This window comes from Marmota monax, unplaced genomic scaffold, assembly GCF_021218885.2.
Source record: "Marmota monax isolate L192 unplaced genomic scaffold, Marmota_monax_Labrador192_F-V1.1 WCK01_AAM20220418_F8-fsc00002, whole genome shotgun sequence".
NCBI classification, from domain to species: domain Eukaryota; kingdom Metazoa; phylum Chordata; class Mammalia; order Rodentia; family Sciuridae; genus Marmota; species Marmota monax.
In genome coordinates, this window is record NW_026693571.1 from 18,264,154 (window position 1) to 18,290,989 (window position 26,836).

At 38.2% G+C, this 26,836-nt stretch overlaps 1 protein-coding gene across 1 annotated transcript in view; it reads left to right on the forward strand.

The window, feature by feature from the left end:
* LOC124102697 (alcohol dehydrogenase 1) overlaps positions 1–26,499 on the forward strand; it is a 32,743-nt gene extending 6,244 nt beyond the window's left edge. The window contains exons 3-9 of the mRNA XM_058583836.1: positions 13,460–13,598; positions 17,146–17,233; positions 17,348–17,567; positions 17,768–18,028; positions 18,748–18,883; positions 22,341–22,479; positions 26,237–26,499. Coding sequence (XP_058439819.1) covers positions 13,460–13,598; positions 17,146–17,233; positions 17,348–17,567; positions 17,768–18,028; positions 18,748–18,883; positions 22,341–22,479; positions 26,237–26,261 — 1,008 coding nt within the window. The 3' untranslated portion in view covers positions 26,262–26,499. The remainder of the gene's footprint in view (positions 1–13,459; positions 13,599–17,145; positions 17,234–17,347; positions 17,568–17,767; positions 18,029–18,747; positions 18,884–22,340; positions 22,480–26,236) is intronic.
* Positions 26,500–26,836: the final 337 nt, after the last annotated feature.

A 26,836-nucleotide genomic window follows, 5' to 3' on the forward strand; every position in this document is an offset into this window, starting at 1 on the left:
CTGTACCTCCTCAACAAAGGGGTCAGAGAGACGCATGGATACGCTTAGATATGACCTGCTGAGAAACTCCTAGCAAAATTCCACTAAAGAGAGACCGGCCGGGAATTGGAAGGATTTTTGGAGGTGACAGTCTGCGCTAGACGAGTGAATCTCCGCCACGCAGCGCAGAGGTCCAGACCCGCCAGCCGCTGCCCGCGCGACTCGGCGACTGTCGGCTGCCTGCACGCGGCCCGCGTCAGGGCGGATAGCCTCCGAGGCGCAGCGCAGCGCAGCAGGAGCGGTGCAGGGACTCTAGGAAGAGGTCTCTCGCCAAGCCTTCATGAAATAGCAAACCGGGAGCTGAAACCAACCAGAGACAGACCAGTCCCACCCCTCCCTTCGGACACTCTGGCAAGGAGCCTGGGGCCTGCCATAGCAGAGTGGTGACATCACCAGAGTTCCGCCGACAGAATTCCTTCCCAGCGGAATCCACATTAGCAGGTGTGTGACTCCCACCCCCTCCAGATACAAGCAGCCAGGAAACCACCGGGGGCGTGTCTGTAGGGAAGCAGAGGGGACTCCAGATCCCCACCTCCCCTTAACACCAGCGGCGACACCCAAGATTTTAGCCGCCAGTTTCTGGGGGCGTGCCCACCAAAGGGGTCCTGAAAAATGTAACTGTTGGTTCCCAGATCACCCCACCACAGCACTGGGGCTTAATTGAATGACAGAGAGGGTGTTCATCGTTCGGGATATAGGACACGCGGTGGGGCTGCAAGTGTAATCAGATCCTTGGGGAACCGCCTCTGGTGAACAGGACCTGGCTGGCTGGCTGGGAGGAGGAACAGGGGGAGGGGCCGGATAAGTGAAAGGGCTCTGGACTAACAGGATTGAGAGACTCCCAGGAGCCACCGTACAGGGATTTCTGTCAGCACATAGAGGGCAGAAGCTCAGCTCAGAGGGCACAGCTCCGCCTATTGGAAGAGAAGAAAATGGGATTCAGCCATAGAACAGGGGATGCCAGCATGGCAGAGATCTGATGTCATCGGAGAGCGGCCGAGGAGAAAACTTCATCGGTGCCAGCGGCGACGGAAACAGTTGGTCCCCTGGTAGGGAGGGTGAGTCACAGATACCCGAGTCTCTCTCGCTTTGTCGTCGAGCCAGAGGCGAGGAGAGGGGCCGCCGCCCACGCCCGCAAGGTAGGAAGACCTGCGACCAACCTGCAGATCAGGCCCAGCGGTCTGCAGGCGTGGTAAGAGGGGCAGGGCAGAGCCACCGCCCGCGCTGGCAAGGTAAGCAGACCTGCGACAGACCTGTGGATCAGGCCCAGCGGCCTGCCAGCGTGGTACACACTTCACCCCAACTGGAGTAGGGGCAGAGCAGAGCCTTAGCCCGCGCCCAGATCAGGCCCAGCGGCTCGCCTGTGTGGTGGTCAAGTGACCCCAATTGGAGTGGGGGCGGAGCGGAACTGCCACCCTTGCCCACAAGGTGGGCAGACCTGCGACCAACCTGCAGATCAGGCCTAGCGGTCCCCGGGCGTGGTAGGAGGGGCAGGGCAGAGCCTTCGCCCCCACCTGCAAGGTAGGCAGACCTGCGACAGAACAGCGGATCAGGCCCAGGGGTCCGCGGGCGTGGTAGACACCTCACACCAATTGGAGGAGGGGCAGAGCAGAGCCCCTGCCCGCACCTGCAAGGGAGAATTTTCAACTATACAAGAGCAACATAAATATATAGGGGGGGGAAAAATTTCAAAAACACAACAGTTTCACCAAGAAGAAAGAAACGCAAGCAGTATGAAAAGACAAGGAAAGAAAGGACTACAAGCAATGCAGGTCAGCTCAACTTTAGAAGAGGTAACAGCTGCAGCAGATGGAATGTCAGATAAAGAATTCAGGATATATATGCTTCAGATGATCTGGAGTATCAAGGAAGAAATTAGACAGCAAAATCAGACAATGAAAGATCACTTCGACAAGGAATTACACAAACAAATCCAGGAAGCAAAGGATCAACTATACAGGGAGATAGAGGTTATAAAAAACAAACAAACAGAAATCCTAGAAATGCAGGAAGCAATAAACCAACTTAAAAACTCAATTGAGAGTACTACCAGCAGAGTAGAACACTTAGAAGATAGAACATCAGACAATGAAGACAAAGTATTTCAACTTGAAAAGAACATAGACAGCTCAGCAAGACTGTTAAGAAACCATGAGCAGAACATCCAAGAAATATGGGATAACATTAAGAGACCAAACTTAAGAGTCATTGGGATACAGGAAGGTATAGAACTCCATACCAAAGGAATGAGCAATTTATTTAATGAAATAATACGAGAAAACTTCCCAGACTTGAAGAATGAGACAGAATCCCAAATTCTAGAAGCCTACAGGACGCCGAATGTGCAAAATTATAAGAGATCCACACCTAGACACATTATAATGAAGATGCCCAACATACAGAATAAGGAGAGAATTTTAAAAGCTACAAGAGAAAGGAAGCAGATTACATTTAGGGGCAAGCCAATCAGGATAACAGCTGATCTTTCAACACAGACTCTGAAAGCTAGAAGATCCTGGAATAACATATTTCAAACACTGAAAGAAAATGGGTTCCAACCAAGAATTGTGTATCCAGCGAAATTAAGCTTCAGGATGGAAGATGAAATTAAAACCTTCCACGACAAACAAAAGTTAAAAGAATATGCAGCTAGAAAACCATCTCTTCAAAACATCCTCAGCAAAACATTACAGGAAGAGGAAATGGAAAATAACAATGAAAACCAACAGTGGGAGGTAGGACAGTAAAGGGGGGGGAATAATCAAAGAGGAAAACAAACCATGTTTAGTAACATAAATAAACAAATATGGCTGGAACAACAACCCATATCTCAATAATAACCCTAAATGTTAATGGCTTAAACTCACCAATTAAGAGACACAGGCTAGTAGAATGGATCTCAAAACAAGACCCAACAATATGCTGCCTACAGGAGACGCATTTGATAGGAAAAGACATACATAGGCTGAAGGTGAAAGGTTGGGAAAAATCATATCACTCATATGGACTTCGGAAAAAAGCAGGAGTGTCCATACTCATATCAAATAAAATAGATTTCAAGCCAAAGTTAATCAAAAGGGATAAAGAGGGACACTACATACTGCTTAAGGGAACCATACACCAACAAGACATAACAATCATAAATATATATGCCCCAAACAATGGCGCAGCTATGTTCATCAAACAAACTCTTCTCAAGTTCAAGAGTCTAATAGACCACCATACAATAATCATGGGAGACTTCAACACACCTCTCTCGCCACTGGACAGATCTTCCAAACAAAAGTTGAATAAGGAAACTATAGAACTCAATAACACAATTAATAACCTAGACTTAATTGACATATATAGAATATACCACCCAACATCAAGCAGTTACACTTTTTTCTCAGCAGCACATGGATCCTTCTCAAAAATAGATCATATATTATGTCACAGGGCAACGCTTAGACAATATAAAGGAGTAGAGATAATACCATGCATCCTATCTGACCATAATGGAATGAAACTGAAAATCAACGATAAAAGAAGGAAGGAAAAAGCATACATCACTTGGAGAATGAACAATAGGTTACTGAATGATCAATGGGTTATAGAAGACATCAAGGAGGAAATTAAAAAATTCTTAGAGATTAATGAAAACACAGACACAACATATCGGAATCTGTGGGACACATTGAAAGCAGTTCTAAGAGGAAAATTCATTGCTTGGAGTTCATTCCTTAAAAAAAGAAAAAACCAACAAATAAATGATCTCATGCTTCATCTCAAAATCCTAGAAAAAGAAGAGCAAAACAACAGCAAAAGAAGTAGAAGGCAAGAAATAATTAAAATCAGAGCTGAAATTAATGAAATCGAAACAAAAGAAACAATTGAAAAAATTGACAAAACTAAAAGTTGGTTCTTTGAAAAAATAAACAAAATCGACAGACCCTTAGCGATGCTAGCGAAGAGAAGAAGAGAGAGAACTCAAATTACTAGCATACGGGATGAAAAAGGCAATATCACAACAGACACTTCAGAAATACAGAAGATAATCAAAAATTATTTTGAATCCTTATACTCCAATAAATTAGAAGATAGTGAAGGCATCGATAAATTTCTGAAGTCATATGATCTGCCCAGATTGAGTCAGGAGGATATAGACAACCTAAACAGACCAATATCAATTGAGGAAATAGAAGAAACCATCAAAAGACTACCAACTAAGAAAAGCCCAGGACCGGATGGGTATACAGCAGAATTTTACAAAACCTTTAAAGAGGAACTAATACCAATACTTTTCAAGCTACTTCAGGAAATAGAAAAAGAGGGAGAACTTCCAAATTCATTCTACGAGGCCAACATCACCCTGATACCTAAACCAGACAAAGACACTTCAAAGAAAGAAAACTTCAGACCAATATCTCTAATGAACCTAGATGCAAAAATCCTCAATAAAATTCTGGCGAATCGGATACAAAAACATATCAAAAAAATTGTGCACCATGATCAAGTAGGATTCATCCCTGGGATGCAAGGCTGGTTCAATATACGGAAATCAATAAATGTTATTCACCACATCAATAGACTTAAAAATAAGAACCATATGATCATCTCGATAGATGCGGAAAAAGCATTCGACAAAGTACAGCATCCCTTTATGTTCAAAACTCTAGAAAAACTAGGGATAACAGGAACATACCTCAATATTGTAAAAGCAATCTATGCTAAGCCTCAGGCTAGCATCATTCTGAATGGAGAAAAATTGAAGGCATTCCCTCTAAAATCTGGAACAAGACAGGGATGCCCTCTCTCACCACTTCTGTTCAACATAGTTCTCGAAACACTGGCCACAGCAATTAGACAGACGAAAGAAATTAAAGGCATAAAAATAGGAAAAGAAGAACTTAAATTATCACTATTTGCAGATGATATGATTCTATACCTAGCAGACCCAAAAGGCTCTACAAAGAAACTATTAGAGCTAATAAATGAATTCAGCAAAGTGGCAGGATATAAAATCAACACGCATAAATCAAAGGCATTCCTGTATATCAGCGACAAATCCTCTGAAATGGAAATGAGGACAACCACTCCATTCACAATATCTTCAAAAAAAATAAAATACTTGGGAATCAACCTAACAAAAGAGGTGAAAGACTTATACAATGAAAACTACAGAACCCTAAAGAGAGAAATAGAAGAAGATCTTAGAAGATGGAAAAATATACCCTGTTCATGGATAGGCAGAACTAACATCATCAAAATGGCGATATTACCAAAAGTTCTCTATAGGTTTAATGCAATGCCAATCAAAATCCCAAAGGCATTTCTTGTAGAAATAGAGAAAGCAATCATGAAATTCATATGGAAAAATAAAAGACCTAGAATAGCAAAAACAATGCTAAGCAGGAAGTGTGAATCAGGCGGTATAGCGATACCAGACTTCAAACTATACTACAGAGCAATAGTAACAAAAACAGCATGGTACTGGTACCAAAACAGGCGGGTGGACCAATGGTACAGAATAGAGGACACAGAAACCAATCCACAAAACTACAACTATCTTATATTTGATAAAGGGGCTAAAAGCATGCAATGGAGGAAGGATAGCATCTTCAACAAATGGTGCTGGGAAAACTGGAAATCCATATGCAACAAAATGAAACTGAATCCCTTTCTCTCGCCATGCACAAAAGTGAATTCAAAATGGATCAAGGAGCTTGATATCAAATCAGAGACACGCCGTCTGATAGAAGAAAAAGTTGGCTACGATCTACATACTGTGGGGTCGGGCTCCAAATTCCTCAATAGGACACCCATAGCACAAAAGTTAATAACTAGAATCAACAAATGGGACTTACTCAAACTAAAAAGTTTTTTCTCAGCTAAAGAAACAATAAGAGAGGTAAATAGAGAGCCTACATCCTGGGAACAAATCTTTACTCCTCACACTTCAGACAGAGCCCTAATATCCAGAGTATACAAAGAACTCCAAAAATTAGACAATAAGATAACAAACAACCCAATCAACAAATGGGCCAAGGACCTGAACAGACACTTCTCAGAGGAGGACATACAATCAATCAACAAGTACATGAAAAAATGCTCACCATCTCTAGCAGTCAGAGAAATGCAAATCAAAACCACCCTAAGATACCATCTCACTCCAGTAAGATTGGCAGCCATCATGAAGTCAAACAACAACAAGTGCTGGCGAGGATGTGGGGAAAAGGGTACACTTGTACATTGCTGGTGGGACTGCAAATTGGTGCAGCCAATTTGGAAAGCAGTATGGAGATTTCTTGGAAAGCTGGGAATGGAGCCACCATTTGACCCAGCTATTCCCCTTCTTGGTCTATTCCCTAAAGACCTAAAAAGAGCATGCTACAGGGACACTGCTACATCGATGTTCATAGCAGCTCAATTCACAATAGCAAGACTTTGGAACCAACCCAGATGCCCTTCAACAGACGAATGGATTAAAAAAATGTGGCATTTATACACAATGGAGTATTACTCTGCATTAAAAAATGACAAAATCATAGAATTTGCAGGGAAATGGATGGCACTAGAGCAGATTATGCTAAGTGAAGCTAGCCAATCCCTAAAAAGCAAATGCCAAATGTCTCCTTTGATATAAGGAGAGTAACTAAGAACAGAGTAGGGACGAAGAGCATGAGAAGAAGATCAACATTAAACAGAGATGAGAGGTGGGAGGGAAAGGGAGAGAAAAGGGAAATTGCATGGAAATGGAAGGAGACCCTCAGGGTTATACAAAAGAACATACAAGAGGGAATGAGGGGAAAGGGAAAAATAATACAAGGGGGAGAAATGAAGGTCAATAGGGGGGGTAGAGAGAGAAGAAGGGTGGGGAGGGGAGGGGAGGGAGGAGGGGGGATAGTAGAGGATAGGAAAGGCAGCAGAACACAACAGACACTAGTATGGCAATATGTAAATCAATGGATGTGTAATTGATGTGATTCTGCAATCTGTATATGGGCTAAAAATGGGAGTTCATAACTCACTTGAAGCAAAGTGTGAAAGATGATATATCAAGAACTATGTAATGTTTTGAACAACCAACAATAAAAAAAAAAAAAAAAAAAAGAACACACACACACAAAAAAAAATAATAATATGGAGATTTCTCTAAGAAATTAAATAATAGAACAACCACATAAGGCAGCCCCTGGGTATTTATCCAAAAGATTGAAATCAGTATGTAAATACTGCTGATACAACTCTCCCATGCTTATGTCAGCACAACTCATAATAGCCTAGATGTGGAAACAACCTAAATATCCATCAACAGATGAATAAAGAAAATGTGCTTTTTGCATGCATTTGAATACTACTTGGTTTTTATAAAGAAGGAAACTCTGCAATCTGTGATAATATATATGAACCTTGAGAACATTATGCTGTAAAATAAGTGCATCACAGGATGACAAATAATATATAACTCTACTGATATCAAATATCTAAAATAGATTCATAGAACCAAAGACTAGTGTGGTGGTTTCTAGAGCTGGGAGAAAGAGGGAAATGGAGAGTTACTAATCAGTAAGAATAAAGTTTCAGTTAAACAAGTCAACATCATTTATTAGAGAGACTGTCTTTTCTCCTGTGTATATTCTTCCTTCAGTTGAGTTAAAAAAAACAAACGAACTGCTGTACCACATTGTACCTGTAGTCAACAATAACGTATTATACACTTAAAATTTAATTAAGCAAATAGAAATCATATTAAGTGTTTTTAACACAATAAAATAAAAAGGAAAAGAGCAAATCTTAAAAGCACAAGAGAAAAGAACATATCACATAGAAGGTAATCTCAATAAGACTAACAATTGATTTAACATCAGAAACAATAGAGTTCAGAGGGCAATGTGATAACATACTCAAAGTGTTTGAAGAAAAAAAAACATTGACCAAGAGGAATCTAGCAAAACTATCTTTCAAAAATGAAGGCAAAATAAAGACATCACATATATATTTTAAAAGAGTAAGATAACTTCTTGCTGATGTACCCAACTTAAAAAAGATACTCAAGGTAAATTCTTTAGTCTGAATTATACAAATTAATAATTCCTTAAGTGCAAATTTTACTTTATACACAAAATATTCAGCTATCTCCAAATTAAGTCTTTAAAACTATTGAGTGCCTTTAAATGGGCATTTACTCTTTTTTAATAAATTTTTTTGTTTTAAAACTTGTCAGTTTTTTGTTTTAAAACTAAATACAAATTGAGAAAATAAAATATCCATCAGTGGGAAATTTTAATAATTGCCTAGATTCAATCATTTGATGCTTCACTTATATTAAAATTCACCTATAATACATAATTTACTTCAAGCATCAAATACACTAGGTATATTTATTAGTAAAGACTGAACCTACATTCTGAAAAATTTTTAAATGCGTTTATATGATTAACAAACATAAGAACGATATGAGATTCTACTTTTAGTCTCCAGTTCCTGCATCTTTAAACATTCTGGCAGTAAGAGAGCTTTGCCCCATCTAGGATTCTTCTATTAGGTTTCAGAAAATAGCACTACATCTTGTCCTACTATGGCCAAGACTATCAGCACTGGATTGCCAGATCCTGCTTCCAAATCTTTATTATTAATCATAGTAAGTTTTTAGACTTTCAATTTGCACTTGTTCAAAGTAGAGCATTCTATAGAACAATCAATTTCCAATTGTTACCTGCAGAAAAATTTAAATGTACCTGATAACATAATATGGAAATTTGGTTCCGGTTTTACCTGTTAACTAGGGGTAAATCATTTCTTAATATTTCTCCTCTGAACACTCTTTTTTTTTCTCTTTTGCACCTTTTTCTCTATTATGGTCATTGGCAATGTATAAACCATCTTAAACACATTTTGATGTAAAGTAACACTTTCTGATAGAGTCAGATTTGATCCTGATAGGGTTAGACACTACTATCTAGTAAAATAGTTTTACCACTGATGTTAGAATGCTTTCTATGTAATTCATTAGAAGTTCTCAATAGCAACATTTAAGGGATTTTTATGCCTTTTTATTTTATTCCTGTTAGCTATGGAGAGTCAATATCTTCTTTCCTTCATTAAATAAAGTGGCAAAATTCATAACATTTTTTTAACAGATAAGGTATGTCCCAAACTAACTAGGAAAGTGGCAATATTGCTCTTCACCCATTAAAATGTTTAGGAGAGAAATAGTTTCTTTATTACCACTGTCTTCTTGTGAAGAAGTTAAACAAGTCAACATCATTTATTAGAGAGACTGTCTTCCTTCAGTTGAGTTAAAAAAACAAACAAACTGCTGTACCACATTGTACCTGTAGTCAACAATAATGTATTGTACACTTAAAATTTAATTAAGCAAATAGAAATCATATTAAGTGTTTTTAACACAATAAAATAAAAAGGAAAAGAGCAAATCTTAAAAGCACAAGAGAAAAGAACCTTGAATCTTGAATCTTGGAGGTGGTTTTGGGCCCAGAAGCAGAAAGAACAAGCAAGGAAGGGGCCACAGGGGCAATGCATCCTTTCAGGGCACAACCCCAGTGATCCATCTCTTCCAATCATGCCTCATCTGCTTACAATTACCACATAGTTTGTTGGTTCAAACTAGAACCACAATAGCATGTTTCTTCTCCCCCTTGTCACCCTTATCACAGCACAGAGCAGCCTATCAAGTGTCCAATAAACTTAGGAGAACTGACACATAATTGATAAATAAAGAATAAAATAATATTCCCACTAGAAACACAAGATAATTCTAGTTTCTCCACATTCAGTGTTTTGCATAATCAATTATTTTATTTTAGTTCTTACAGAGACTGCATCATCATATTATTTTAAATTACATTTTCTTAATGACTAAGAAGTTTGAGTATGTTTCATATACTTTTGGCCATTCAGATATAATTTGTTGTGAAGTAGATTATAGTGTCTTGTTCCTTTTTTCTATTGGGTTGTCCATCTTTTCCTTATTTATTTGTAGACATTATATATATATATATATATATATATATATATATATATATATATATTTTTTTTTTTTTTTGTCTAGATATGACTCCTCAGTTGATTATAACTGGAGCAGATTTCTTCTTCCACTCTGGTTTCTTTTCACTCTCTTGTTTACACACTTGAAGAGAATTTCATAATTTACTGAAGTCCAATTTATAAATGTTTTCCCTAATGATTAGTGTCTTTTATGGCCCAATTAAGAAATCATTCCCTGGCCCAAGATCAGGAAGATAATTTCCTTGTTTTTGTCTAGAATCTTAACTGGTTTACACTTCGCATTCAGATCTACAAGTAAAAAATGCCTGGCAATAATTCTTTTGTGTTTGCTGTGAGGTACAAGTCCAAGATTAACTTTCTTCCTACTTATATAACAAATTGACCTAGTTATTTGAAAATTCTGCCTTTACCCCTACACTTTAGTGCCACCTTTTCTCTAAATCAAATGGCTAGTACGTCTGGGTCTACTTCTTAATTTTAATTCTGATCCATTAAACTACTGGTACATTTATCATTGTACCAAAACCAAATGCTTGCATTATCATAGCTTTATATTTTCATTCAGAATAAGTCCTATAATTTGTTCTTCAAAATTTCTTGACTACCCTTGGTCTTGTTCACTATTTCATTGAAATGACCCAAAATGTTATAATTCTTCATCATAAATGTTTATCAGAATTACCAGTAGACTTATGCATTGAATCCTCCTCTTCCATTTCACATCTCATCTTCAAAGAATTTTCACCTTGTACCATCAGACATATTGGAATAAAATCTAAAATAGAAGGGCAAAATATATTTTTTAAAGAAATTTTGCATTTATTTTGTAAGAAACTGTTAGTCAGCTTTTAATCATTATGACCAGAATACCTAAAAGACCAATTTAAGAGGAGGAAAAGTTTATGTTGGATCATGGTTGCAGAGGACTCAATCCATGATGAGTTAAAACAATTGATCTGGTCCTGGGGTGACACAAAACATCATGGTAGAAGGGCATGGCAGAACACAGTTGCTCAGTTCAGGGTAGCCAGGAAATTGAGAAAGAGCTAGTGTCAGGGACAGATATAGTCCTGAAGCCATGCCTCAATGAACTACTTCCAGCCATGACCCACCTTATTTTTAGTGGTGGCAATCTCTTCAACGATCCTACTTCCTTGACCCCAGTTTTAGTGCTTTGTCTGGCAAGATTTCAAGAAAACCACCACATACTTCAGTTTCTGGATGTTGAGTTTTGGGACTTTACATTTGCCCCACTGGGTTTCGATTTTTGCTTTGGTCCCATTCCTTCTTGTCCCTATTCCTCCCTTTTGGATGGATGTTTTCTCTGTGCTATTGTATATTGGAAGCATGTAAATTGTTTTATAATTTTTACAGCTCACAGCTGAGAGGTTGCCTTGAATCTTGGAGGTGGTTTTGGGCCCAGAAGCAGAAAGAACAAGCAAGGAAGGGGCCACAGGGGCAATGCATCCTTTCAGGGCACAACCCCAGTGATCCATCTCTTCCAATCATGCCTCATCTGCTTACAATTACCACATAGTTTGTTGGTTCAAACTAGGATGAACTGATTGGGTTATAGCTTTCATAAGCCAATTCTTTACCTCTGGATATTGTTGCATTTACACAGGAGCTCTTGGGGATACTTTACACCCAAACCATAACAGAGGGTTGATCTTTTCCACAGCCCCTCTCTCTCTTCCATTCCCAGCTGCCATGAGTTGAACAGCCTTCCTCTGCCACATCCTTCCATTATGGTGTTTCTGCCTTGAAGGCAGCTGACCAAAGGCTGAATCCTCTGAGACCATGAATCAAAACAAATCCTTCCTACTCCAAGATGCTCTTGTTAGACATTTTGTTTACAGTGACACATACTTGACTAACAAATTCTATTCAGTTTATTTCATGTGAGATCTCCCAGTTAGATTCAGGTTATACATTTCTGTAGGATGTCACTGAATTAACATTACATTCAATCAGTTGAAACTCAATTTGAATTTATCCCATGGCTTGTCATCTGTTGCATAGATGGTGCCCAGCTTTTTTACTTATCCTTGGAAGGTTGAATCTGGAAAAGCCTTGCTTGCCACAACTGAAAGCTGAATACTCTATGTAGAATTTCTCAGTTATACTTGAAAATAATCTTGCTAGTTAAGTTCTAATTTCATAAATAAGGTGCTTGGTTTCAAATTTTATTTTGAACTAGTTGATGCAGTGTGCCAAAGCCTAGCTACTAGAAAACCAGGGACATTTCAAATAGCTCACTGAAATTGGGGGAGAGGGATAGACCATAAAGTTCATTCAAAGTACAAAAGATAGAAGAATAGCCTAAAGTAATTTGAAAAACAAACAAAAGAGTGAAAAGGAAAATTATTTTTATTTGTAGAGAAACCTAGCCAGTTATTTTTCTGATAGAATAGGGATTGAATATCAAGATGCATGATTAATCAGAGATTTCCTGCAGACAAAACTCAAGGCAGAGAGACATGAGCTTGCAGGACAGTTATGCAAGCAAAAAGCCTGAGCAAACACAGCAGAACCCATAGAAATAAATATTTTCAACCTCCAAAGATCAAAAAGGAATAAGAAAATAAGTCATCATGGAACTGAGCAGTCAGATTTGCAAAAAGTACCAAAGCTCCAGGGTCAATGACTGTTGAGTAGAGAAAAAACAGTGAAGAGAATATCTAAATGGAAATAGTGCCTTATGAGTGTACCAAGTGAAATGTGCAATGAGAGGCTAACCTTTGATTTGCCACCAACTCCTTCCAACTGTGAAATCTCAATACCCTGGGGGAAAACCAACTTGCCTTTGTTACTAGAATAGCTGGATAAAGAAACTGATTACAAAGAGAAAAAAGGAAAGAAAACTGTGCACCAAAGCAGAGTATTAGGGGGGAAAGGGGGCCTTTCACCTATTCTTTTGGATATTAACTGCATGTTATGAACTAGCACGCCAAGATCTGGGTGGGGACTTAACATGAAAAGCCTTGTGTTTCAGCTTCTTCTACTGGCAGGTAGAGGGCAAGGCAGGGAGAACAGCATAAATATTATCACCCAGGGTTTCTTCCATTAGGGTGTATGTATCAAAACAGATGCTCAAGTTTGGGTTGTGTGCTTCATCATATCTCACAGAATGCATAGCTCCTCTTGACAAAGAGCCAGAAAATAATTCAGTGGTGTTTATGATGTTAAAGAGGTCTAGGGGAAATTATATAGACTGATAAACCAAATGCTTTGTTCCTTTTCCTGAAACAGCTCTATTATAGGGACACAATCAATAATGCCTCAAATGTATAGCCCAAGTTTTAAAGAATATATTCTGCCTCTAAAGTTGGAAATATTGCATTTTTATGAAAGACTCAATCATTTTATGACAAGGCATTTTATCTCCAATCATGTAATCACCTTTCAGATTATATCCTCTGGGATCTGTGGTACAGATAAGCACATCCTGGAAGGAAAAGACAAAGTACCACTTCCTGCAATTTTGGGTCATGAGGGAGCTGGGATCGTAGAGAGTATTGGAGAAGGTGTAACCAGTGTGAAACCAGGTAAGTAAGGGCCAGAAACGGTGTCAACTCCTGTTCAAATTAGCTTTTTAATTATTCCCCAACAGCACTGTAAAATACGGAATCCATCATACGTTGACAAAAACATTAAAATGTATTCACACACCAGGTACAGTGCACGATATAAGCAACCTAAGATTCAGAATCTTCCAGTTTGGGTTTGGGTAGCTAAGACAGGAGGATCGCGAGTTCAAAGCCAGGCTCAGTAACTTAGCAGGTGCTAAGCAATTCAGTGAGACCCTGTCTCTAAATAAAATGCAAAATAGAGCTGGGGATGTGGCTCAATGGTAGGTCGAGTACCCCTGAGTCCATCCCTGGTACCCTCCCTCCCCTCCCCCACAAAAAACACAATCTACTCGTTTCCATACAGATTATGGCAAATCTATATTCCCAAAATTAAACTAAGAATTGAAAATATATACAATGTATTGTAATACCAGTAAATTTAAAATATGTATGATTGACAATTTTTTTCTACACACACACACACAAAAAAAAATAATCCTCTAAATTGTCTGGAATAGGTATCATTTATAAAAGTTTCTTTCAGACTTTGTATTTGCATTTTTATACTGTTCATGTTTCAAAACTTTTACTATGTTATATATGTTATTCTAACAATAAACACACATGTCATAGATATTTTAAAACCACTTTGTGAGGAAATAGAAGCCTTGGCAAAATAATCATTTTATTAATTTAGCTACTTAATGGCAGAGCAAGGATTAAGGACACAGGAAGCCTTCCCTCAAATTCTAGACTCTTGTTCAATAATAAAACATTTCATAATAAATATTAATTCTGGTATTAGCATTGGAGTATTAATTCATTGTTTCAACAAATATCAAGTATATATTAAATGCAAACTTGATCTTTCTCCTGGGATAGAACACTACCAAAATAAGTCAGGCACTTTGGCACGTACCTGTAATCCCAGCTACTAGGGAGGCTGAGGCAAGAGGATGGCAAGTTCAAGGTAAGCCTAAGTAACTTAGCAACATCCTGTCTCAAAATAAAAAATAAAAAGTGTTGGGGAAGTGCAGCAGAATAATCAGGGGGGTGACGAACAACTTGTGTACGTTGATACAGCAGGAGTAGGAGCCGTTTATTGCAGGACAGGAGCAGTATTTATACATTCCACACAGCTTATCTAATTAGCATAAACTAGATACAGCAGTCAACCAATAAGGAATCTCCACACTTAATAGCTCGCTTTTGTTACTTCTCAAACCACTCCCTCTGGCATTTTGCCAGGCACCATCCAGACTTGTTTATGAACTCTAACATTCCCCTGGTAAAATGCCAGGTGTTATTTTGACTTGTTTACAGACTCTAACATTTCCCCCTTTTGTGTAATTTAAATAACGACCATAGTGGTTTTTACAGAAACACCATAAATAACCTGCTACAAACAGAAAGGGAGGATACAAAATGCCACAATACCAAGCCAATTGATGGCTCCATGCAAGAAGCCCTTGGAAAAATTATACCAGCAATGACACTGTTAGCAAAGATACCGAATTACAATTTGTTATAGATTACAGTTTGTTGTCTCAGTCCAGGTAAAGCAGTGTCTCAATAGATTAACTCACAGTCCCGGTAAATCACAGTCCAGGTAAGTTCTTCAGGCAGCTAGCCTAAGCTGTAGCAGCAGAAACAGCAACAGATCCGAAGTCTCTTCCGTTTTTCAGCCGAAGTTTCATCCAGTTTTCAGCAACACTGGAAATTTTTCCATCCTCGTCCTCAACGGCACTGGGACGAAGGCAGGAACTCTTGCAAAGATGCTAAAGAAAATCCTGTAGCATTCCATGTATCAATCTTCTCCATTTTCTTGAAATGGCCATTTTTCCTCCAAAAAATTTACAAGTATTCAAAATGTGAACAGAAGGTTAACAGATAAAAAAGAGAAACTAGAAGGTTCTAGATATGGATTTAATAGAGGGAAAATGTGTTTCTGGATAAGAGTATATGACAATTTAAATGTATTTTTAAGTTAATGAGAGCCTAATCTGTGTGAAGGTTTTATTGCAAAACACAAAAGTACTTTGCTATATGACAATTGACAGATGAGGAGCGCTCATAAAAAATTAAAAAATGGATCCAAATATCTTTTGATTCACGTGATTCAAATGGTTCAATTTAAATTGGGTAAACAGATGAAAGTAAAGATGTCTTTAAAATTAAGCTTATAAGTTTTTCTAGATGTTAGCAGGACTGCGGCAGATGGTGGCCCGTTACGGGGAGCCCCGGGACACTTGGGGGTAAGTGACGAAAAAAAAAGCTGCCCGTCCATAGATAGGACAGGAGCAAATCTGCTCGTCCCTAGGCAGATAGGGCGAGAGGAAAAATGGCCATTTCAAGAAAATGGAGAAGATTGATACATGGAATGCTACAGGATTTTCTTTAGCATCTTTGCAAGAGTTCCTGCCTTCGTCCCAGTGCCGTTGAGGACGAGGATGGAAAAATTTCCAGTGTTGCTGAAAACTGGATGAAACTTCGGCTGAAAAACGGACGAGACTCTGGATCTGTTGCTGTTTCTGCTGCTACAGCTTAGGCTAGCTGCCTGAAGAACTTACCTGGACTGTGATTTACCGGGACTGTGAGTTAATCTATTGAGACACTGCTTTACCTGGACTGAGACAACAAACTGTAATCTATAACAAATTGTAATTCGGTATCTTTGCTAACAGTGTCATTGCTGGTATAATTTTTCCAAGGGCTTCTTGCATGGAGCCATCAATTGGCTTGGTATTGTGGCATTTTGTATCCTCCCTTTCTGTTTGTAGCAGGTTATTTATGGTGTTTCTGTAAAAACCACTATGGTCGTTATTTAAATTACACAAAAGGGGGAAATGTTAGAGTCTGTAAACAAGTCAAAATAACACCTGGCATTTTACCAGGGGAATGTTAGAGTTCATAAACAAGTCTGGATGGTGCCTGGCAAAATGCCAGAGGGAGTGGTTTGAGAAGTAACAAAAGCGAGCTATTAAGTGTGGAGATTCCTTATTGGTTGACTGCTGTATCTAGTTTATGCTAATTAGATAAGCTGTGTGGAATGTATAAATACTGCTCCTGTCCTGCAATAAACGGCTCCTACTCCTGCTGTATCAACGTACACAAGTTGTTCGTCACCCCCCTGATTATTCTGCTGCAGCCGGACTGCGGCAGGGAAGTATCTCAGTGATAGAGTACCCCTAAGTAGTTCAATCTGCAGTACAAAAAAAAAATGCTGTCAAAATAGAGGAGGCTTAGACCACATATATTGATGCCACTGTCTTACCTTTGATTCCAATTTTGTGAAACATAAATTCCCCCAATTTTTTTCTACTTTGAAGGTCCATTTGCATTAAAAATTGACTTGTTTCTATTCCAAAGTGAAATTATAAATAACTTCAAAGATAATGATAACTTTCATTACAACCAATCACAAATATTTACTATGAATGATACCTTATAGATAAAGGTGGGGTTTATTACATTGAATGTCTCCACCCAGTTGGTAATCATTTTCTTTGTTCTTTTTCCTTAGGAGATAAAGTCTTAATGTTCCCTCTTACAGAGTGCAGAGAATGTAGTTCTTGCTTGCACCCCACGGGCAACTTCTGCTTGAAGGAAAGGTTAGTTTCAATTTCTTTGACTTTCTTTCACCCCATTTGCTTTCACTGGTACAGTTATCGACTTAGAGCTAAGTCCTTTATTTCTCTTTTTGTCACTATGTATCTGTGGCACAGTATTCTTCCTCCAACTGGATTAATGTTAGATGGAACCAGCAGATTTACCTGCAGAGGAAGGAAGATTTATCATCTTTATGGCACAAGCACATTCACTGAATATACTGTGGTACATGAAATTGCAGTGGGGAAAATTGATGATGATGCTCCCATGGATACAGTCTGTATCCTAAGCTGTGAGGTCCCTACAGGCTTTGGAGCTGTATTTAATATTGCAAAGGTAAGAATGTGCTTCTGTGTTGTTTTCAGTGACACTGTCTATATACATCTAATTGAACTCCGTTCTCTAAACTTCTCTGAACTTCTTCCATCACAGATAAAGCCAAAGAGGCCTTTTCTTGCCTCACAAGAGGAAAGTTCTTTCAACACAAGAGCATCGGCTTTGGATGCCTAATTATATTCTATCCTCTGAATTTGCAGGTCACCCCAGGTTCCACCTGTGTGGTTTTTGGACTTGGAGGAATTGGCTCAGCTGTCGTCATGGCCTGCAAAGCCTCTGGTGCTTCTAGGATCATTGGGGTTGACATCAAGGAGGAGAAGTTTCCTCGGGCAAGAGCATTAGGAGTCACTGATTGCCTTAATCCTCAAAAACTCAAGAAATCTGTCCAGGAGGTGGTGGTAGAAATGACTGGCAAAGGTGTTGACTTTGCCTTCGAGGCCATTGGACTTATTGATACCATGGTAAGTGTTCTTGAAGCACTGCCTGTCAATATGAGTGTACACATTAACTTCATGAAGCATACTATTACTCACGAAGACATTACTATATTTTGGTTTTGCTTTGCCTATTTTTTTTTTTTTTGGGTGTGGGCATGTTGAAATTGTTTGGGTGCTAGGGATTGAAGTCAGGAACATGCTAACCATGCACTCTACCTCAGCCCTGATAAAATTATTATTATTATCTCTGTTTTTATTTTAGAACTGGGGATTGAACTCAAGGCATTTTACCACTGAGTTACATCCCCAGCCCCCCCCCCCTTTTTTTATTTTATCTTGAGAAAGGTCTCACTAAGTTACTGGGACTGACCTTGAAATTGCAATTCTCCTGCCTGAGTCACTGAAATTGCAGGCATGTACAACAGTACCTCCCCCAACCAAAAATAAATACTATAACTAAAAAAAAAAAATGAACACATCTTTCATAATTTGTACTGTGCCAAGTAATTTATATATTTTATCCCATTTAATCTGTATATCATTTTTACATTATCCTCATTTTAAAGATTGAAAAACTTAATCATAATGAATTTAAGCAATTTGTTCAAATCATAGTGACTGTCCTGCATACTGTCCTATTCTATATGATTTCTCCCATACATCCTCCCTGAGAACATGTTCTGCAGTTGTGAGTTGAAGATTTAGGGCTGCTGAGAAGCTAATCCATCCATCTCTGAAATTAGGTCGCAACTTTGGAATCGTGCCACCCAAGCTACGGAGTGGCTGTGATTATTGGATTAGCACCCACAAATTCACAACTCATTTTTGACCCAACGCTGCTTCTCTCTGGGAGAACCCTGAAAGGTGGTGCTTTGGGAAGTGAGTATTTTACTTTCATTTTGCCTTTTCCAGAAACCTATACATCCTGTGTGCTCGTTGGCAAGCAGTGGAGGGGAAGGAACATAGGAAAAATAATCCTCTTTGAAAGGAAATAGAAGACAATGTACCAAAAGTAGGAAAGTACACCTTTACCTCCTCACACTCATATTTATTACCTAGAGGAGCAAAAGTAGATGGGCTTAACATCATTAATAAGATACAGAAGAGTCACATTTTGGGGTGCTCATTGGCACCCTCACATTCTGTAATTGGTGGAGAGCTACAATATTTTTCTGAACCACTCCCCAGTACAGAATAAGATGAGAAGAAAATCTTGCTGTGTTGACCCTTAGTTCTCACCTCAACAATGACCCTAAGTGTCTTCTTCAGAACAAAACAGGCAACTCCAATGTGGAGTCATACTTGGATATCTCTTCTCCAAATGTCTCCAATTTCCCCTTGTACAACACCATAGTTGGATTGTTTCTACTCCCTTGAAATCTCACACTATGGAGTAAATTTCAATATGTGAACCCTTGAGGGGCATGCTAAAATCATATCTAAACCATATTATTATCCTTGATTTTATGGAGGAATTTATTCACTTTTTTCTGACATTCATATCTTCCATATCTCCTTCTCTCACACAATATATAAACACAATAAGGAAAATCACAACCAAATTCTCATTCTGGAGGCAAAAATGTGTAATGGTCTTTTCCTTTTAATCACTTTCATTTGATAGATTTCTTAATTACTAAAAATCTTGCATACCAATAATATTATAACCCAACATTTTAGTCCAATTGACCTATTGCTATGGTTTAGAGTTGAATGTCCCTCAAAGATCTATGTGTAGAAGGCAGGTGCTGTGGAGCTTTAAGAGGTGGGGCCTTCTGGGAGGTCTTTAGGTCTCTGGGGGCATACCCTCAAAAGGGACTCTGGTGTAACTCCATTCTCCTTCACCCCTGCTTCCTGACTCATGATGTAAGCAGGTTTTTTTCTAACTCATGTTCCCCATCTAGTACAGTCTTAGAGGCCCAAAGTAATGTCCTACCCCTCTCCAATCTTGAACTGAAACCTCCAGAAATATGATAACTTTTAAGTTAATTATCTCAGGCATAGCATTGGGAACTGGTTAATACACTTATTAAGAAATAGAATATTTTTGTAGCCTGGTTCTGATAAAGAATACGCTGGCTATCTCTTTTTTTAAAAGAGTTCAAGTTTTCCTTTTAATCCCATCTTCCCCCAACCCCACATTTTTATTGGTGCATTATAATTGTACATATTGATGAGATATTTTTTACATATTCATACATACACACAATAAAAATATAACAATATAATTTGGCCGATAATACTCTCCAGCACTCTCCCTCTCCCTCCCTGCCTCCCACCCCTTGGTCTCTTTTCTCTACTGATCTCCCTCTGATTTGCATGAGCTCCAACCCCATCTCTATTTTCCTTTCTCTTCTCTAGCTTTCACATAAAAGAGGAAAGAGGACCCTTAACCTTCTGAATTTGATTTATTTAACCTTTTTTTGGGGGGGTGCTCTGGATTGACTCAGGGGCGCTTAACCACTGAGCCATATCTCCTGCCTCTTTTTATACTTTATGTAGAGACAGAGTCTATTAGGGCCTTGCTAAATTGCTGAGGCTGGCTTTGAACTCCTGATCCTCCTGCCTCAGCCTCCTGAGGGGCTGTGTGCCACTGTACCCTGCTAACCTCATCTTAATTAACATTTCATAATAGTCCTAAATAAATTCTAAATGGCTATAAAGAACTGTGCTAGGAATATAGAGACCTGGATTCTAGGTTTAATGTTATGCTTTCTAGATGTACATTAGTGTTGTAAAATATACCTCCATCCCCAGGATTTGTTTTAATCAACTATCATAGAAGACATACATATAGATAATTTCCTTGAAAGAAGAGTATATTACCTCAGTTCTTAAGAGAAGGGGGCACTTCACTCCATGCAGGGCCATACAAGGAAGCACTAGGCTCAATCAGGAGACAGAAGAAATTGAAAATCAGGATCAGGTCCTCGTTTCCCTGTTATTGAAGATTAAACACCCAAGAAATGCCAAGGAAAGAAAACAAATTTTATTTAAGGGATGGAACAGACACAGACTTCTCTAAAAGGGAGAAGGAGACCCAGAGCTGGTATCCATGGAAGGGGGGTTTCCTACCTCTTTCTAGATTTTAGGTTTCCTTTCTTCTCATGCCTTCTCCTCTTCTTATCTTGACTATATGAGCAAAAGACAGGAAAAGAGCAGCCCAGGGGCTGATTGCTTATGTTAGAAAAAATGCCTCCTTCCCCTGCCTGGGGGAGGCGTTAGCCAACAGTTAATGGGAAAGTGCTATCTACCCACTTCCTTTTCTTTGATAATCAGCTACCTATCCTTTGCTCTAGTCTCAAAATGACATGGGAATCATGAATCACTGACTTTATTGTGATATTTACTGAAAGGAACAGAAGACAGAGTAAAGAAAACTCAGAAATTTTAGAATTAACTTGAAATCATTTCAATGGTTTCTGAGCTACAGGGTGTTCTCTAGTTATCTGGTAACTGGCCCTGGGGGAACTCAGGACAGGGGTATACTGTCCCACTCTGAAGCCTGATAAAAGGGGAGGGGAGGGACAGGGCTTAAAGTCTTGGGCTTGTTGTTGTGCATGTCAGGCAAGTTGTTTACTATCCCTTGGAACTAATTAACCTTGGAAGGAAGGTTCTTCCCCAGGTCCCGAAGCCCTCAATATGTCAAAGAATTTTAAAATATGGAAAATTTTAAAAATATATATTAAAATAATCAGTGAAACATATCTCACCTCTCTAAACTTTAGTCCTCACAGTTATAAATATGGAGAAAACAATCCCTGCATCTGCCTTGCTCCTAGTGATTATAGTAAAGGGGATCTAGGCAGGGTTCCAATAGCACCTAATACAGCTACTCTACTTCCCTGCCCTCGAACACCACTACACAATTAGGTTTATTTCAAAGACTGAAATGTTAGGTTTGTGAAGTTTGTGTTTATATGTGTATATATATATATATATATATATATATATATATATATATATATATATATATATATATATAAAATTGAACCAGCTAGAAGTTAAATTGGTATAGAAAAAATTAGTGTCCTGATGACAGGGCAGAGCTGGGGGCCATGACAGCATTGTGTCTGCTCTGCCAGTCCACTAGGCTTACCTATACAGGGCTCCTCGATGACTCTGAATGATCTTAACACTCCTGAGCAGCACCCAGATGTGGAGGATCTGGAATAAATTGCCTTTGCTTTTGATGCCAAGATAAAGGATCAAAAGGTGAATGGCTAACTGCCTCCCATGAATGCTTTTGCCAGTTTTATACACAAATAGTTCATTGGATTCTTTGATTAGTTTTGTTATTTTCAGGTCTTGCTATTTTTCTCCTTTCCTTCTACAGATTATAAAACCAGAAGCTGTATTCCTAAAATGGTAACTGACTACCTTCAAAAGAAAATCAATATAGACCCACTTATAACCCATAAATTGCCTTTTGAAAGTATCAATAAGGCATTTGAATTGCTCCAAGGTGGACATTGGTGAGTATTTGTGTGTGTGCATGCAAGTGCACACATACATACATCTGGGTGTCTGTGTCTGTGTATCTTACACATGCAACTTTTACCCAAAATTTTATAAAACATGAGAGGGCATAGATCAAGTGTGAAAGTGGGCAATTGTGAGAAATGGTTTAGGGGGCAGCAATAAAAGAGCTGTGAGTCTGTTTTGAAGAGTGCCCAGGCCTCCATTCAGTCACTATGTAGCCCAAATGGCTGCTTTGGCCTGTGCCACTGCTCCTGTTTACAAAATGGGGATTAGGGTTCCTGCTCTCTTGAGAGACCATATGCAGAACAAATGTAAAAATAAAAATGATCAGTGAAAGAAAAAGCACTGTGAAAATAAGCTTTCATTGTTTTCAGTTTAAGTGCTAGCATATATATGACAAAGAGATTAAAATGTAAATTGATTACCAAACTGAAAAGCCCAAAGTTTTAAAATGACCTTTCAGCATAAAATTAAGTAGCTACAAAAAAGCCTGCTTTTATGGGTTTATTTTCAATCACAGTTTACTATTTGACATTTCAGAAATATTTCCAATCTTCATACATTCATGAAGCACCTAAGAGTTTGTGCTAGACACACTGGCAAATCTAATCACTGCCTTTAGGTCATTGCCCATTTGGCCCTTGAATGCAACATGCTGAATACATGAATAACTGCAGCGTGGAGCTAGATGTGATGCCAAAAATTCAAAACTCAAGATTCAGGGGAAAGAGACCTCATTTCTTAATGAATAGAATAGGATGATCCCTCAGGAAGAAGGTATCCATTGGCCTTGGGAACTTGTAGGTCTATAACAAGAAGAATCATCAGAGTACAAGGCATCGTAGAAATTGGGACTGTATACAAGAACCCAAATAGTGAAAAATCCAACATGCAAGGAAGAGTTTGTTCTTGTATAGAGTAGTGAATATAAAGACTTTGACTATGAAAATATTTTCCTTATAAAAAATTAAAATGCAAGAACTTTTACACCTGAAGAGAACCAGATCTCCTTAGGATATTACCTTGCCTTTCCTGAGCCTGACTATATGATATTGGTGTGAAATCCCACCTTACAGTTTTTTTTAAATAAACCAATAATAAAGTTTGGTTGAAATTATTAAAAGTGCATTGACTGGATTGACTAGAATTAACTCAGATCTAAAAATCTGAAAAACACAGATGATGGGTTGTGTCACCTTGAAGACAATTTCCAGCTCTATGATGCCACCTGTGACTTTATGTATATTGAGATCAAAGCAAATGAGACCAGAGCTATATTTCCTATAACAATATGACCCAAACAGATTCAAAGAATTTTTAAATTGACCCTTAGTTAGCAAAAACATTGTTTGTGGAATGTTTTAGCTAAATATTCTACTCCTATACCCAGATACTATTCTAGTAAATGCATTTCATTGGTCACCAATAGTCAAAGAGTATACAGGGTATAAATGGGAGTTCATAACTCACTTGAATCAAATATATGAAATATGGTATGTCAAGAGCTTTGTAATGTTTTGAACAACTCATAAAAATAGTGAAAGAGTATTAAAATCCATTTATCATTTATCCTAGAGAAATACAAAATTGTTACATAATACACAGAATTTCATGCATATTTAATTTGTGTTCTCAAAACTATTAAAGACCCAAATCACCCAACTTGTAGCAGGTGGAATCGCATAATGCCATCTGATTTTTTAAACAAATGCGATAGTCATTTTGCTAATTTACAGAGCATGTTTTTATTTATAGGTTGACCACTTTTTCATAGTTTGCACTCATAAAAAGAACAGAAAAGTTGCCACTTCTGCCCTTCCTATTGATTCTGAAAGGTGGTTACTACAAATAAGCCCCATATATTAATTTTAAAGAGTTTTCCTCCCCAATTTGAAGCTTACTTCCAGAACTTTATCGTGGAAGAAGGCATTTCATTACCATATTAATAAAGACCTCAAGCAATTTACATTGCTCAAGTGGCCTATCAGGAAATGTTAGTTCTCTTTAAATTTAACTTTTTTAGAATTGACTTGATAAGTATTGACAAAACAGAAACATTAGACTTTGTAATAAATTGTTAAAAAAACTAACATTATTCTTCTTAACATATGCAGTGTGTGCATGGCAGCAGAATAAAATGTGGTATGAGGATCTGGATGAACTTTCCAGAGGAAAGAAGATATAGATCAAGCCTCTGTTGCTTATACAGATTTCTAGGCTAGAGCACTGCTGACAAACCTCAATCCCACGAACAAGCCATTTGTAGAAACTTTTGTGCAAAAGGGACCTCTTGAGCTTTGACTTTATAGTTTATAAGTTCATGGAACCTCTAAGGTCACTTCATTGTCACCCTCACTTATGGAGAATAAAACTAAGAACCAAAGAAGTATGATGTCTTTCCAGGATCACCTAGTCAGTTAGAAATGAGCAGATTCTCCTGGATTTTCGCTACTCCTTCCTCTAAATGAATCTTCCATGTTATGCTCACATTTTAACATTTTACCCATACATTCGATGCTTCAGTCAACTTAAGGTTTTTTGATCCTTCTCCCAAACCCTGGACCTCAAAGAATGATGTCAGAGTTGCCTGTCTCTGAAACTTCATACCTGTAGTTCTTCATACTAGCACCAATCCCTGCCCATACCCATCCCAAACAAAATCCATGTCTCCAACTCCTGGACATTATCCAAATCACAGTGCAGCAAGGCCTCCAAGCTCCCAGAATTCTAAGCTACCTATACTTTCTCTGATCCCATTCTGCCTTTTATTTCCCCCATGATAACATGTAGAATACTACATTATAATTATATGAATAGTTATTCATCTGAAGAATTCTTTTTAAAAATTGTTTTGTAGTTGTAGATGGACAGAATGCCTTTATTTTATTTTATTTCATTTTTCATTTTCTTATGCAGTGCTAAGGACTGAACCCATTGTCTCACATGGGCTAGGCAAGCACTCTGCTACTGAGCTACAGCCCCAGCCCCTCTGATGAATTCCTGAATATCACATTTCTAATTATAACCCCACATCAGATACAATGCTTTAAATGTGAAAGTTGCTCAGTTTTTTTAAAAATTGTTTAAATTAATTAATAAATGAAAAAATGGAATAATAAACAAAAATCCCTAACACATATGCATTAGAATAGTGGATTAAGAATACTGTACACATCTAGGGAATTTACCAATGTACAATGCATAATGTATTTTGTTTTCCCTGATAGAGAGTAGTTTGACAGCTAATAAAGTAAGGACATAATACCACAAGAGATGAGAACCAAAAGAAAGACGTTGACATATGAATTGGAATATAGTCATTATCCTCATGTAGCCATTCACAATTAGAAAATGGCCAGGGGCCATGGGAATCCTCCATTTCCCACCAAACCAACAAGTGGCCTGATAAAGATTTCAGAGCAATATCATATAGTTAGACTCAAAGTCACAGAGTGAAATGAACTCTGCAACTGTGGGTCCAAAGGAGATAACTACTCAAAGTCATCTCTTGCCTTATTGTCTCTGCTTCTCAATACTAAAATCAGATCACATGGTTACTAGTCACCCACTGGACTTAATTCCAGAGATGTTTTCTGATGTCTTTAAGGGGAGGGGAGAGAATAATATAGAGATAAGAAATGGGGATGAGTGGACAACTCTCTTTAAATGCACAACTTACAACTAGTTTTTACTACCTGTATGTGCATGGGCAAGTTGGTCAATTCAATATTTTAATGCTTTGTGTTTCAGCATCCGCTGTGTCCTCTTGTTTTGAGATCCCAGATAATGAAGATGGAGTATGAGCACCCTCAGCAATGTTCCTTTGTGCTTCTTCACCTCTTTGATTATTTACTTGCAACATATAAAGAGAAAAATTGAAGGAGGGTACTTCTAGAATTTTAATGATACTATTATAAAATTAATGATTTTGAAATTGATGTCTATATTTCTATCTAAATCTTGAAGAAAAGAAATGAACTGATTATTAATAATAAAAAAGATCTTCTCTCCATGCTAACAATCTCACTTTAAATTTGTCTTATTTTTCATGGGCCTCAAGTCACATTATATTTTTTAAAATCCCACTTATATTATGGAATGCTTCCCACCATTCCATATGTTGCTCAGTTGACTTGTCTCAGAAAGAACTAAACTGATGGTCTGCCTTCTTGGACAAGTACTGGGAAGAGAGATGGCTAATTGTTTTGAGTTTGAGCTTAACATACATTGGGACAGATTTTTCCAGTTGGGGTGGTGGGGAGGGTGATTGCTTTAACAGTGGTAAAACTGCCAGACACTCAGTCTTTTACAAACAGAAATTAATCTTTTTCATTTTTCTTTAATATGCTG